Source organism: Charadrius vociferus, unplaced genomic scaffold (genome assembly GCF_000708025.1).
Source record: "Charadrius vociferus isolate BGI_N301 unplaced genomic scaffold, ASM70802v2 scaffold407, whole genome shotgun sequence".
Classification (NCBI taxonomy): Eukaryota; Metazoa; Chordata; class Aves; order Charadriiformes; family Charadriidae; genus Charadrius; species Charadrius vociferus.
Genome location: NW_009649852.1, coordinates 923,084 through 938,908, shown reverse-complemented (window position 1 = coordinate 938,908; position 15,825 = coordinate 923,084). Strand labels below are relative to the sequence as shown.

Genomic DNA, 15,825 nt, shown 5'->3' with positions numbered 1-15,825 from the left:
GTTCAAGGCCAGGTTGGACGGGACTTGGAGCAACCTGGGCTGGTGGGAGGTGTCCCTGCCCAGGGCAGGGGGGTTGCAACCAGATGATCTTTAAGGTCCCTTCCAACCTAAACCATTCAGTGATTCTATGGTTCTGTGACTCCCAGCTAGTCCATGCCACTCCCGTGTCTCCCCAGTGAACAGACGGGTGCTACTGCACTGGTTTGGAAGTGGATCTGTATGAAAGATGCTGTAGGACTGTAAATAATCCAGCTCATGTTCAGTTTTCCCTTTGCTGGTCTTTGAGATGGGGTAGGTCAAGTGCTATACGGAAATCCCTCTCTCTGCAGCATGTCCAGTTGTTTTAATTCTTTCCCTGCGTCAGGCTCAGCTTCAGCTTGGCTTTCATCTGGTGAGAACTGCACCACTGGTCCATGGTGGTCATTAACATCTTACTGTTCTTGTCTCTGCTCTCCCGTGGACGTCGTCCTAGCCAGTTACATCTCCGTGCCAGGGGACAGCAGCTCATTGCCAAACCTATGGGACACCCCGGAGCAGCCGGATACAAACACACTTGCTTTTACAGTTGCTGAAGTGGTGTGACACAAAGTATCTCCAAAGAAAATACATCGTCAACGTAATTAACGGGTAATGCAATTCAGTCAGCGTTCAGAACCTCACGAAAGACCGTACCCAAACGATGTTGTGTTAATCACCAGCTGCGTTAGCGGTGCTGCTGACTGCAACGCCGTCCGTGTTCATACAGCGAACGTCTTGATTGCATCGGGTAATGACTACGCTTCAAATATTGTCATATCATGCTTTTTAAGTATTCTCTCAAAGTTGCAGTCTCTTGAAGGGAGGGAATATTATTTAAAGTAGCTCTTTTGATTCAGAACTAGACTGGAGAGCGAAACCGTGCAGCCTCTCTTTCCTCTGAAGATGGTCTGTGCCTGGAGGACACTGGTGCTGCGTGTGAGCCTTTACCCCCTGAGGGATGCAGACGTGCCATCCCAAATCTGGTTCACATCAGCAAAGCCATGCCTGCGTGCGGTGACGTCGACTGCTAAAGCGTTCCTGAGACGCTGCTTCGCTGCACATCTTCATTTCCACTGGAAATGCTCCCAGAAAATAAGGGTCCAGGGCATGACTGAGAGCAAGCGAGGACGCCTGAAATCAAACGGGTATTTCAAGTGTGGAAGCAATTTTTGGAGTAGCAAACATTTTCTCAGGAGAGAAGAACTGCATCCCGGGCTGCATCCCCAGCAGCGTGGCCAGCAGGGCGAGGGGGAGATGGTGCCCCTCTGCTGCGCTCTGCTGTGGGGAGACCCCACCTGGAATATTGCGTCCAGCTCTGGAGCCCTCAACATAAGAGTGACGTGGACCTGATGGAGTGGGGCCAGAGGAGGCCCCGGAGCTGCTGGGAGGGCTGGAGCCCCTCTGCTGGGAGGACAGGCTGGGAGAGTTGGGGGGGTTCAGCCTGGAGAAGAGAAGGCCAAAAAGGGGAGAGCTCAGAGCCCCTTCCAGTGCCTAAAGGGGCTCCAGGAGAGCTGGGGAGGGACTCTGGATCAGGGAGGGGAGCCGTGGGACGAGGGGGAATAGTTTGACATTGACAGAGGGGAGATTGAAGTGAGATGTGAGGAAGAAATTGTTGGCTGTGCGGGTGGTGAGCCCCTGGGGCAGGTTGCCCCGAGAAGCTGTGGCTGCCCCATCCCTGGAGGTGTTCAAGGCCAGGTTGGACGGGGCTTGGAGCAACCTGGTCTGGTGGGAGTTGTCCCTGCCCATGGCAGGGGGTTGGACTGGATGGCCTTTAAAGGTCCCAACCAACCCAAACCATTCTATGATGCCTACAGGAGATCTGGGGAAGGACTTTTTACTGGGGCATGTAGTGACAGGACGAGGGGGAATGGCTTCAAACTGGAAGAGGGCAGGTTTAGATTAAACATTGGGAAGAAGTTTTTCACTTTGAGGGTGGTGAGGCACTGGCACAGGTTGCCCAGAGAGGTTGTTGAGGCCCCATCCCTGGAGGTGTTGAAGGCCAGGCTGGACACGGCCTTGGGCAACCTGGGCTGGTTGGAGGTGTCCCTGCCCAGGGCAGGGGGGTTGGAACTGGATGATCTTCAAGCTCCTTTCCAACCCAAACCATTCTATGATTCTATGATTCTGGGATTCTGAAAGCCTCTTGCCGAGCCCTTGCTGTTGGCTGCTGCTTCACAGGTGCTTTATCAATAAAAATCGCAGTATGAGAATCCATAGACGTATCAGTAGGATGGTTTGAGGACCTGGATGATCCTTCTGCATGAGGTTACAAAGCAGGGTGCTGCAGGTTTTGGGGAGCTGGAGTTTGCAGTACAGATTTGATAGTTATCCAGGTAAAAGAAGGATGGAACAGAGCTGAAATTTCCTTTGAAAGTGAAAAGTGGGGAGAACTGCAGGGAAAAAAGCAATATTCAAGGTCTGGAATGATGCCCTAGATGGGTTTGTGTAAACATCAAGGTATAGCTGAAGTATCGTGGAAGAGGTAAAAGTGAACAACATTAATAATCTACTGATAATTGAAACCTTAAACTTTTTGTGGAGTCTGTTCTTTTTTGTCGTTTCCCTCTTGAAATTGGGTTTTTTTTAAAAAGTGCATTTTATTTTATTAATAAAAGATTGACTAAAGTTGTGTCAGCTTTGACCTGATTCTTTTATAAGGTCTTTAACAGGTTAAATATTTTCCTTCACATGAGATAGGTTTAATCAACTTTTAGTTGATTTAGTTACTAAAATAGGAGTAAACTCAAAAGGAGGTGTTAAATGTGGAAAACCGCATTGTGTTACGAATCTCCGAACTCGTGGGGACCGTCACCGCAGAGTTTTTTTGGGGGGAAGGGTGGGACGTAGCCTTGTAGCTTGCCTAAATTAACCTTTAGGAGATGAATTGGAAGATAATTTAATTATCGTTTGGTGGATCCCAAGTGAGGGTCAAGCTTCAAATGACTTAACTGAAAAATTGTCAGAAAATTATTGGAATTTGAATGCAGTGTAAGGTCAGGAGGTCTTCCCATGTTCAAGGAGGCTTTGACTGAATACCATTAGCATGTGATTTGTATAAAATGAATTTAAAGAGGTGATGTGCAGATCAAGGAAGAAAGATATCTCTCTGCTTTGCCTTTTTTCTTTGTTCACGCTCTTTCGTGTTTGGTTCTGTGCCATCTTATGTGAAATAAATGATGTTTTGGTACATATATTTCCTCTCAGAGGAGAAAATACCACTCTCTTTTCTAAAGAAAAGCGTAAGGAATGGGTCTCCCCAAAGCACTTACATCCTGGTTTCACAAAAGACGAAGGCAAATCACAGCCGAAGCAGTGTGGGAAGTTCAAGGGTACTCTACGCTGACACAAGGACTGGCATGAAACAAGATGGAGAAGCGTCTGTCATCCAGCAAAAGAACATTATTCGCTATTTTCTTCACATCTGTATTTAAGTTTAGATCTACTATTTAATTTTTTTTGCGAACCTGGAAGATGCGCGTGTCAGTGTCGCTCTTTCAAGAACCCAGTAAAATATATTTGTTTCTCCGTTTACAAATATTTTATTCTTAGCCTGAAAAGAAAAGGAAAAATAACTTCAGAAACCTCCTGAATTTTGCGTGCCAGGTTTAGTTTTTTCTTTTAGGATTTTTTCAAATCTCCTTCAATGTCCTCTTTCTTTTCCTCTCCCCCTGTACGGTAGGCGTGGGAAATACCTATATTTCTGTGTGTCAGAGTGGGAGAGGCGTTTAAGGTGTCGGTTTCCCCGATGCGTGCAGAGAAATACTGGTGTTAAAATTTATTTCTGTGTCAAAATTAGGGATGCGCGGCAGTATTTGCAGACTTGAGGTCTGAACTTTGGGAAGCAGTGGAGTTGGACATGGTGCTTTCGAAGGCACAAAGTAAACTAATGATGGAGGAAAACAACAGGGTAAGATGTTCCCGTTGTCTTACGTTTGTAGTAGCTTGAAGGTGGTGGTGACACCTGGGCTGGTTTTTGAGTGCTTCCATAGGAGAAGCCACCTTGGACGGGGCTTGGAGCAACCTGGTCTGGTGGGAGGTGTCCCTGCCCAGGGCAGGGGGGTTGGAACTCGATGATCTTCAAGGTCCCTTCCAACCTAAACCATTCTGTGATTCTAAGAGGAAGAAGTAAGTGATGTCCCAGGGTGTCACCAAGGATGGGGGACAGTCTTCTCCCTTAGCAGCAGCAGGAGAGCGCGATGCTTAAAGTTTTTCACTTTGAGGGTGGTGAGGCACTGGAACAGGTTGCCCAGAGAGGTTGTTGAGGCCCCATCCCTGGAGGTGTTGAAGGCCAGGCTGGACGTGGCCTTGGGCAACCTGGTCTAGTGGGAGGTGTCCCTGTCTATGGCAGGGGGGTCAGAACTCGATGATCTTCAAGGTCCTTTCCAACCTAAACCATTCTGTGATTCTGTGATGCAGCCCGGCTCCGGTCCAGCGAGGCGAGAGCACCCGAGCGTAGCTCTGCAGCCACTTCACAGCACGGCGAGTTCAAGCTCGGCGTTCACGGCACAAGCGTTTACGTTTCCCTTCTCGTGCTGCTTAGAAATCCCCCGTGCAAACTGGATTTGACTGGCGCCTTGGCCTGCTGACGGTGCGGTGGCCGCCCGTAGACTGCCCTCTCTTATGTTTCTGCTTACCCATCATCCGAAATAATTTCCCAGTGTGATGGAAGCGTGCCCCGCACTTCCCCAGCACAGATAAAATAGATGAAGATGTCACTGGGTTACAGGCAGAGAGTATCCCGAGGCTGTTTGCGAGCAGCTTATTCCCGGGGCGTTCCTGCCGGAGTTACTCCTTCAGCTCCTTGCCGGAGTCTCAGCAGCTTTTAAGCATCACTGTCGTAGGGATTAGGAAGCGGTGGAAGCTCCGTGCAACAGAGCAATACTTCTGTTCATCTGTTTAGACCTCATTTCTATAAGTCTTTTTGTTGCGTATTCGTGGCCACGAGCAAGCGCTGCAAATTATTGTGGCGAAGGAGGTTTAATTTTGCTAATCCTGTTTTCTTCTCATTTCAGTGTGGCTTTTCGAATGCCACAATGCGGTGCCTGTAATGAATTGAAAATGTATTTTTGAAACGGTATTGTCTCGCAGGATGTATTGGAAGCTCATCTGAATGTGCTTTAATACGAGAACGCTGAAAAGAAAGAAAATGATCCGTCTGAAACGCCGTTCGCGGGGACTCTTTCGTGCCGGGTGGAAGTCACAGCCCGCATACCAAGCAGGGAGGAAGCACAAACCTCTTCCTCACAATACCCTCCAGCCCCTGACGCGATTGCAATCTTGGTATCTCGGCTAAAAGGCGTATTCTTTCATCCTTCTCAAGAAGAGCGTTTCTTTTTACCGTTTGGTCCGACGCCTGATGCAAGCCAGACATCTGCAGCAATTTGCACCAAATTATGATTTATTTGTACTTTTTCCACCCAGAAAATTGCAAATGAAATGATGACTGCATTGAACAAGGCACTTTATAAATGCAGCCGTGACTCCGTCCTTGTCCAGGAGCTTACAGTGGGACGGGTGAGGTGAATAAGGAGCGAGAGGGGACACGGTGACAGAGGTGAGGTGCCCTGACCCAGGCACGAGGCAGCTCCGGGAGGGGGATTTGGCTCTGCTGAGCCACAGGAAATTTGGTGCCTTTTTATTGACCGGCAATGTGCGATCGCAGCCCAGAAGGCCAACTGTAGCCTGGGCTGCATCAGAAGAAGTGTGGCCAGCAGGGTGAGGGAGGGGATTCTGCCCCTCTACTCCACTCTGGTGAGACCCCACCTGGAGTACTGCATCCAGCTCTGGAGTCCCCAACATAGGAAGGACATAGACCTGTTGGAGCGGGGCCAGAGGAGGCCCTGAAGCTGCTGCGAAGGCTGGAGTACCTTTGCTGGGAGGACAGGCTGGGAGAGTTGGGAGGGTTCAGCCTGGAGAAGAGAAGGCTCTGCAGAGACCTTATAGCAGCCTTCCAGTATCTGAAGGGGCTCCAGGAAAGCTGGGGACTTTTTACAAGGGCATGAAGTGATAGGATGAGGAGGAATGGCTTCAAACTGGAAGAGGGGAGATGTAGATGAGATCTGAGGAAGAAATTTTTCCCTGTGAGGGTGGTGAGCCCCTGGGGCAGGTTGCCCCGAGAAGCTGTGGCTGCCCCATCCCTGGAGGGGTTCAAGGCCAGGTTGGACGGGGCTTGGAGCAACCTGGGCTGGTGGGAAGTGTCCCTGCCCATGGCAGGGGGGGTGCAACTCGATGATCTTCAAGATCCCTTCCAAACCAAATCATTCTATGATTCTATGATTTGGTTGTTCGGAGAAATAATAGAATCATATCGGCAAACTTGCTGAGGGTGCACTCGACTCCACTGTCCATGTCCGCGACAAAAATGTTGAATAGTACAGGTCCCAGTACCGACCCCTGAGGAACGCCACTCAGAATATCATGCAATAGAGATGTGGTGGTAGCACTTAAATCAACTTTTTTTTTTTTTTTTCCCCCCACTAAAAAGAAAGTCATTGTTGTGAATATGGATGTTTTTTGAATTTCATCTTCATACAAAGAATTCTCATGTGTTTACAGCAGTGGTAGGTCGGTATTGTGTCACGCATGCAGACATGTGATGTGTGTGTTTGTGCAGTTTGAGGTACGGATATGAGTGTGTCCAGTATCCGCCACATCCGGCGCTGAAATAGCCTCCTGTGTCGAACGGGATCCATATGGCAGCCTGAACACCAGGCTTTGGGATGGACACTTAGAGGAGCTGGTGGTCACCGTCTCAGAGATAGATGACATTGGGTTTTGCCCTGTAGAAGAGAACTCAAGCCAGAAGGCAGCTCAGGCGAACACTCGCTTGCCCGGCACAGGCTCCCCGGGGCTCGGAGCGCTGCCTGCGGACACGAGGACCAAACGGCCATAAACCCCTTACGCTCGGATGTAAATCCCCGACCGTAATGTCTCACGGACGCGAAGTTTTGCGTTGATTTTCCTGTTGGTCTTAAGAGCTCCATCGTGTGTCACTGACGCCGCTGGTGTAAAACCATGGCTCCGTGTAGCTTTCTCTTCCAGCTCGCTTTATAACCGTGATTTCCTTCGCTTTGAGAATTGCTCCTTCTGTGCTAACTTGGGGGTGGAGGGAAGGCTAATTAATTAAGCAGTAATTGTTGTCAAGTCAATTGGTGCTAACATTTAACATTTGACTTGTTTACTATCCTGAGGTAAAGCGGAAGGAGTTAATGATCTAACAAATTGTGCATCCATCATGAGAGACTTGTTTGGAAAGAACGGTTTTATTTATGAACTGTAAAATAATAGATTAGAAAAAACAAAACACCACATTTTTAGGCAAGATCGTTGAGGTTCTCGTGTGAAATTGTCACTAGATAGCTGTGGAGACAAATGCGTCGCCTAATAAAGCTTAATGACTGATTTTCCCATTAATCAGAATGGCGAATGTGCTTCATTAAGATAATTAACTGAGCCAGTTGCTTAACTGACAGTTAGCAGACACAAATTCCCAAGTTACGTGCTTTCCTCTAAATAAAACTCACAAGGAGCTAACCCGGCACTGCTTCATCATCTTTATTGGAGAGGGAAACAGAAGGGTTGTTAAAATCTCCCTGCCCGCGTGCGGTCCGTAACTCCATCTCCCCGTCGGGGACAGCGGTGGGATGCGGTGGGTGGCCCTGGGTGCCCTGCGCAGCCTCCCACAGCACCCCGGCCTTGGGCTTCGGGTTCTTGTAGTCAGCTCACGCTGAAAAACTCACAAATATTTGCCGCCTCCCGTCTCGCCAGCGGCAAATGGTCTTTTATCTGCTAATTCCTGAAAGGTCAGGTCTTCGTTGTGGTTGTTTTCGTCACCCAAGGAGGATTCGCTCCTCCAAGGGGAAGAATTCCTCGTCTGAATTGGTGGCTTCTCCTCTTTGTTCATCGCAAGCTGGAAGCGGGGTCTTGAGTCCTGAGCTCCCCCGCAAAGGCAGGGATGCGTAAGATCAATCTTCTCCGGGTACATTTGTAGGCAGAATATGCAGCGCTGAAGAAGTTGGGGGAATTAACCGAGAGATCCAAAACTTGAATTATTAAATATGCTATCTGGTTGTAACGTCTGGTCGTCAATCCTTTCCTTCGCAGCTACTCTGTGTCTTGAATTATATAACATGGTAATGCTATCACGGAGCGGAAGATGACTCTGGAGCTAACGTAAGGCGATCATCTCAACTCTGCTTTTCTTTTGTCCTCAGAGTTCCCGGTCTTCCACCATGAACCCTGTTTACAGCCCCGTCCAACCTGGGGCTCCCTACGGAAACCCGAAGAACATGGCATATACAGGTAGGACCGGCGTTCAGCGGCTCTTCCGGGAATGGCCGTATTGCGGTGGTGAGAGCAGATGATCGTTAATGAGTGGTTAATCCCTTAACGAAGGGAGAAAGAGTTCCCATCAGGGCGCCAGATGGGAACGTGACTTGCAGGAAAAACTCTTTTGCAAAGCCAGTGCGGTAAGGTCAGCGAGAAGGAATGGCCCTGAAGTCGTTAAGAGGAGGATGCCCTGGAAATCTTAAAGAAAAGGATCAAAAGAGGGTTTCTTTAGGCAAATAAAACAAGAAGTTGTTGGAGGAGTCAGCAGGGTGGTGGAGGGCTTCCCTCCGGAGCTGAACTGGGTGACTCGGGTGCAGGAATACACCTGCCTCAGAAGCGCGGATCCACAGGCGGGAGCCCGTTAGTTGGAGAACGCGCGGTTATTCTTACGGGGGTTGATTTAAACTCCAGTATCGACTCATGCTTTTTGTTCTCAAGTTACGCTTTGATTGAGTTCATCTTCCGTTGAATGGCAAGTCTGGTGTCTGTTTGAAGTCCGTCTTTAGAACAGAGTTGTCTAAAAATGTCATCTTTAATACTCGAAAGCAGCATTGAGATATGTTTACCATAATTACGTAACTAGTGGGGAACTAAAGCGTACTGGTACAGAAAGAATTTTGCTCAGAGAGAAATAGCGCTTCGGAAAAAGAAAAATCTCAGCTGAGGTGTATCTGTGGTTTTCCCCGTGGATTATGTTTGCCGGCAGTTGTTCTTCTGATCTCCTACAAAATTACAAAATCAGCTTTGGAAGACATTTCATTCTAACGTTTAGTTGAATGTAATTAGCTATGAAGTGTCATATCGTGTTAAGACTCCCTTCTTTACATTTCCATTGCCAGTTGTACGTGGTGACTTCCACCTAATGTGTGAAATTCCCGGGGAATGTGCTTTTTTGGAGGAGCGTGGTCAACAGCAAATGGAAATGACCATCGAACGCTCGCAGCTACTTCATTTACCAAATAGTCTCATTGACTTTGGGAGCCGTTTCAGCTGGAGGATCGGTAGCGCTGACTGCGTTGCTGCGAGGAGACCTCTCCGTTACTCTGCGGAGCGGAGAGTTCCTCAAAGGCGTTTTGCTCTGGTTTTATTCACCCTTTCTTTTTTTCCCCCCTGTCAAATTTATGCACGCAGCTTTGTTGGAGATCCTGTACCTCGAGGGAACTTTGGTCTCACAGTCAAAGCACTGGAGGCTTGGGGAAAAAAAAAAAAAATCTCGGTGAATAATAGTCTCTTCAAAAAATATCACCATTGTAAGAGGACTGCAGACTCCGGCGGTGCTTGGGTGATAGAATGAGCTCATAAGTGCACAGTTATTTTCCTACACTAGAAATAACAGTAATTTTGTGCTTTCCAGCACAAGGATGGTTTGGATGAGAGTCTACTTCTCTCCCGCTTTACTTTTTTTTTAATTTTTTTTTTTTTTTGGCATGTGTTCAAAGCTCCACCTTAATATCCGTGCAATGTAGATTTGATTTATCCGCTTTCATACGATCCCCAATGTTTTAGAAGGTCCTTTCTGGCACTGGAGACAGCAATTTTATTTAAATATTGGAAGCGCCGATTGGATAGAGTTTTTATGTTTGACCCTTCCAGAAGGAGAATTTGAGAGGGTGATTTGGTGGTTTAGATGAATTAATTCTACATGACTGCATTCGGAATAAGGCGAATGGCAACATGAATAGGATGTTATCTTCTAAAATAACCTGCTGGTTGATCACCACGGAGATTATACCGTGCACTTCAATATATAAAGCTGTTGTCTGCCTTGGCTGGTATGTGCCAGCTGTGGTCATGGCGAGGTGACCCCCAGGAGACCGGTTTCACCCCAAACCATCGCACTTCGGCCATTTGTCTTCCTGAGTTTGTGGCAAAGGAAGATAAATCAGCGGCAGATGTTCAGGATGACCTTGGAGAAAAATGTTGGAGGCGGATCAGCCTGGAAAAAACCCCAAAGATAACAAAGTCCTTATGACAATGGAAAAACGAAGAAGAGGAGATTCAAGTTGACTGCTTGAGTGTAGGACACTGAAGCAGGAATTGTGTTGGTCCTTGGGTTTTCGGTGGCGCAGGTGCGAGGGAAGGAGTCAGCGGGCTGAATTCTTACCATGAAGTCCCAAAATAGATAATAGGTTAAAAAGCGTTTAAACAAAGAGCTATTTTCTTTGCCAGGCAAACGGGTATTACAAAACCTTTGAAATATGAATTTGTTGGAATAGTTAATGAGAGACCTAAAGTTATATTGCGAAAGACGGAGAGGAAATTTAATTTTTATCCTTTGTATAGAAAAGACAGGCAACTCCTGAGGGTTATTAAAAGGCGGCTGCCGTGTCTCCTGTGTTACGAGTGCCAGGCTCCGTCTATCCAATTTTTGCTTTCTACCCTTAGACTTCATTTACATTGCTTTAACTTGAGTCATTTAGCTCCGTATCAGTTTCTGATGTAGCCACAAGTTATTCTGGAGGATATTTAAACTCAGAGAGACAAACAAAATAGACTTCTCACAGGAGGGTTTGCGGATAGTTCCTTCTCAAATTGCTTTGAAAATAGTCGCTAAAGCATATGACAGGGAAGATCTGGAGGGGAGGTTGACTGCCGTTGCGTCTGCAAACCCCTTCTACGGCCTCGGGAGCTCGTTACAGCATTGGGGCTTAAACGAGAGTCTCGGCCCCGATCGGCAGCCAAGTGGAAGAGTTTGCTCCTGATTTGGAAGAGCTCATCAGCAAACCGTTCCCATGATCGCTTCACGAGACAGAGTGTGCGACATCCGTCCCACCAGTTTGATTTGAGATCTAATTTGGGATACAATATAGAATTTATACAGTATAAGATAGGATTTTATTGTTTTTTAATCTCATCTTTTTGCAGTCTTGGAGGACACTGAAAAAAACAAATGCGAAGCTTTATATTAGGCAAGAAAGAGAAATAAAAAATCCTCCTGAAGTGTAATAAAGTTGCGGTAGAGGTTGTTAGCCCTAGGCTGTGTTCTTGGTTTGCTTTAGAGTTCATTTTTTTTTAACTCCAAATCTAGTACAGCACTTGTATTGCTTAAATGTTTGTCTTTAAAGAGCATGCGTAAACCGTTAATTTCTAACCCTGTGGAATAAAACTCAGGTGGGATGTATGCCAAAAGAAAACAAGGATGGTGATTGGGATATTGGCGGGTTGAATCCTGTGCTCTTGTGGTTTTTTTTAGTGCTAAATGTGAATGCTTTATATTGATTAGATTGCTTTTGGTTGAAATAATCACTTTTAATCTGATTTTTCTTCTCGTTCTCACTTCTTTGTTGTTTTCCACACACCCGGTGGGTTAGGGAGAGAGGTCCATTTCAAGATAAGTAAAAATTTTTGTACCAAATTAGCTGCTGGTGCATTAGGGAGAATGGGAAACCCTTGGCACACATGCAAGTTCAAAACTGGGAGGAGTGGCTGACACGCTGGAAGGCTGTGCCACCATTCGACATGACCTGGACAGGCTGGAGAGTTGGGCGGAGAGGAACCTAATGAAGTTCAACAAGTGTAGGGTATTGCACCTGGGGAGGAATAACCCCATGCACCAGTACAGGTTGGAGGCTGACCTCCTGGAGAGCAGCTCTGTGCAAAGGGACCTGGGAGTCCTGGGGGACAACAGGATGACCATGAGCCAGCAATGTGCCCTGGTGGCCAAGAAGGCCAATGGCATCCTGGGGGGCATCAAGCAGAGTGTGGCCAGCAGGTGGAGGGAGGTCATCCTCCCCCTCTGCTCTGCCCTGGGGAGGCCACATCTGGAGCACTGTGTCCAGTTCGGGGCTCCCCGGGTCAAGAAGGACAGGGAACTGCTGGAGAGGGTCCAGCAAAGGGCTACGGAGATGATCAAGGGAATGAAGCATCTTTCTTCCCTGGAGATGCTGGGAGGGCTGGAGCCCCTCTGCTGGAAGGACAGTCTGGGAGAGTTGGGGGGGTTCAGCCTGGAGAAGAGAAGGCCAAAAAGGGGAGAGCTCAGAGCCCCTTCCAGTGCCTAAAGGGGCTCCAGGAGAGCTGTGGAAGGACTTTTTACAGGGGCATGTGGTGATAGGATGGAGGGAAATGGCTTCAAACTGGAAGAGAGGAGATTTAGGTGAGATGTGAGGAAGAAATTTTTCCCTGTGAGGGTGGTGAGCCCCTGGGGCAGGTTGCCCTGAGAAGCTGTGGCTGCCCCATCCCTGGAGGTGTTCAAGGCCAGGTTGGACGGGGCTTGGAGCAACCTGGGCTGGTGGGAGGTGTCCCTGCCCATGGCAGGGGGTTGGAACTAGATGGTCTTCAAGGTCCCTTCCAACCTAAACCATTCTGTGATTCTATGATCTGTTGGATTTCAACCTCCTTCTTGTTTCCCTTCCTAAACTGAAAGAAAACAAGCCTGTGTCATTTCTGCTCTGCTTTCTTGCTGTTGGGTGAGCTGGGTGCTGAGCTGAGCTGAGCTGACACGGTGGGGATATTCTCGCTGGAGATGGAGCTACATCTGTCCAGTACCGGGTTTGTGCTCCAGCAAGTCCTGGTTCCTCGTGCTCGGCTGGCGACTGCTTCCACTTTGCTAATTCGATGTATTTTAGAACATTAGCAGCAAACAGCGCTTGAATGTTGTTTACTGTTTAATTAAAACAGACTGCAATTAACTTGGATCTTCATGTAAGCCGTCGTTTTAACTGAGGCTAACTTCAAAATGTGTTTAAGGACTCTCATTTGCTTTTCTGTTATTGGTAGAATTCACTTTACCTGCCCCGAATGTGAGCTGCTGAACTGCCTGGTTTTCCTTTGCCGTGTTCTCCTTCCCCTTTTTTTGGGTTCCCTTTTGCTAAGACACCGGTCCTGCAGCAAACGGATTAGCTCGTTGGTGTGGAATTGGGGATGAAGAATCAGTCTCTCCTGTAGCCTGTTTGACTTCAAGCGTGAAACTATGAAAGCGTTCGTTATAGCTCACACTATTATCGGTTTCCCTACCAGAAGCTGATTAATACGCTGATAAGATGCTGTGATTCATGAACCTTCGGTAGACTGACTCTGTATTCATCGTAGTTATTACTAAATGAGAAATGATAATAAAATCCAAGAGCCCAAAGATGGGAAGCTGGTTAGCAAATCTCCAAGGAGTTTGTGTCACGCCGCTCTAGTCCACGACACTTCCCAGGTCCTGCCGCAGCAGCGACCTGCTCAGGAACTTCCATCCTCAGAAGAGACGTTCTCCAGCTCAGGATTTAGCTGATGGAAGCCCTTGGTTTGCTTTCGACAAACAGCTCCGTTCAGGCTCTGTGTGCCATGAAGGAAAGTTTCTGTTTCCCTCTTCTCCTCCAGATTATTGAAGGTAAAGGAAAAATGCTCTTATTTGATAGGTTATTTGAAATTTTAAAAGGAACAGGACAAGTTCTGTGTTTCTAGTTTCTCCCTTTTCATCCATTCAGAAAAATCACTGAACAATATGGATATATTCTATTCTGATCCTTCTTTAACCGCGGGTTACTGATGATACTCTTCCAGATGGTTGTCCCCCTTCACCTTTTCTCCATCCAACCATCTAGTTGCTCTCTGACAAAAATTCACACTTTTATTTCAAACTCCTTGCACTAGTCCTAAATCCCTGCTGTGGAAATGCCAGTACGTTTGGGTCTGATGCACACACCGTTTGCGTCCAGCTTTGGAGTCCTCAGCACAAGAGAGACATGGACCTGGTGGAGCGAGGCCAGAGGAGGCCCCGGAGATGCTGGGAGGGCTGGAGCCCCTCTGCTGGGAGGACAGGCTGGGAGAGTTGGGGGGGTTCAGCCTGGAGAAGAGAAGGCCAAAAAGGGGAGAGCTCAGAGCCCCTTCCAGTGCCTAAAGGGGCTCCAGGAGAGCTGGGGAGGGACTTTTTACAAGGGCATGGAGTGATAGGACGAGGGCGAATAGCTTCAAATTGGAAGGGGGGAGATTGAGATGAGATGTGAGGAAGAAATTGTTGGCTGTGCGGGTGGTGAGCCCCTGGGGCAGGTTGCCCCGAGGAGCTGTGGCTGCCCCATCCCTGGAGGTGTTCAAGGCCAGGTTGGACGGGGCTTGGAGCAACCTGGGCTGGTGGGAGGTGTCCCTGCCCAGGGCAGGGGGGATGGAACTGGATGATCTTCAAGGTCCCTTCCAACCTAAACCATTCTATGATTTTATGACCCTGCCTGGGATCTCTCCTGGTCCCCCCGATTCAGAATTGTTTTGCCCAGTTTTAGGTACCTGCAGCAGGGATGTGAACGATCCCCTGAGCTGCTTTAATGGGAAGGGGCAAGAAAAGAGCATCTCCCATGTGGTCTGTTTTACTTTATGAGCCATTGGATCATGTCCTAGAAGTACTCGTTTCTCTCTGATACCGAAGGGTGTATTGATGGCTGACTCGGATGTAGACATAGACATGAAGTGGTCTCTGTTTGGTCTTGAGTTCCATCTCTGCGGTTTGTGTGAATTCTTTACTGCAGGTCTTCAAAAGCAGTAAAATCCATTTTAAAGAGTTTCTATCTTGACCAGATTATGTGCCTGGCCCTTGGGTGGGAAGGCAAAGGCAAACCTATCTTCAGAGGTGTGGGGCAAGGAAGGATAGTTACTCTTTCTGGGGTGAAGACTCCTGCCATGTGTAAAACGTGGACACCTTGGCCACTGAAGGCCAGCTGGGATGGTCATTTCTCCAACACAAGGTCTCGTCTAATCCCTGCAGCCCATACCCATCCCTGCAGTTTGTCCTCAAGGCCATCAGATCATGGTTGGTTGAATTGGTGAAGACGTTTGGTCCAAAGCCACGTAGGTCACTGATCTTCTCATGTCTTTGGTCTTGCTCAGGACAGAGTCAGGGTTATGCAGCTTGGTGGCAGCCGAGGACAGCGTGGCAGAAAGCAATGGCAAGAAGTTCTCAGGAAGGAGAGTCCCACCCTCACAAAGAGCATAGAGAAGACAACTGAATCTTTGTTTCTTTCAGTAGATCACGGAGTATGAATGTGAGCTGCTGTCCTCAAGAAGCTTTTGTTGAGTGGCAGCATTCAAATGGCCCAATTCTCTGGTTTTCATAAATAAAAATGTGCGTTTCAGAGTTCTCTTATCCGACGCACTTGTCCCACTGCTACAGGTCTATAAGGAGTTCGCTTCTCCCAGCATGCTGCTCACTGGGTGCTACCGCAGAGGCCCCCATCTCCAACCTCCCAACTCTCGAGGGATTTCCCCCCAAAACATCTTGGGATCAGCGTCACCCTGTCTGGGACAGTTTATCCTTACAGGAGGCGGTGCCTAATGTCCTTAAATCTGGTCAGGTATGGGCTGGAAACTCCCCGCTCTTCTGTCTCCATTGCACGTAAGGCTCGGGAATCCCAATGGCAGTATCGTAAAGTGATGGATGTCCTCCTTCTGGTGGCCTCTGCTTCTCCCAGGGCTCCTTCCTAACCTGGTTTGTCAGGTGGAGTCGCCCAGCCTTCCTGTCTCATTGGAGCAGGAATTCCCTTCTCTCCTTCGCTAACGAACCTTGTC

General features: G+C 48.1%; 1 protein-coding gene across 1 annotated transcript in view; it reads left to right on the top strand.

Moving 5' to 3' along the window:
* The window catches only part of FAM168A (family with sequence similarity 168, member A), a 177,404-nt gene that overhangs the window by 50,541 nt on the left and 111,038 nt on the right, over window positions 1–15,825 (top strand). Inside the window, exon 2 of the mRNA XM_009890993.1 lies at window positions 8,232–8,319. Coding sequence (XP_009889295.1) covers window positions 8,250–8,319 — 70 coding nt within the window. The 5' untranslated portion in view covers window positions 8,232–8,249. The remainder of the gene's footprint in view (window positions 1–8,231; window positions 8,320–15,825) is intronic.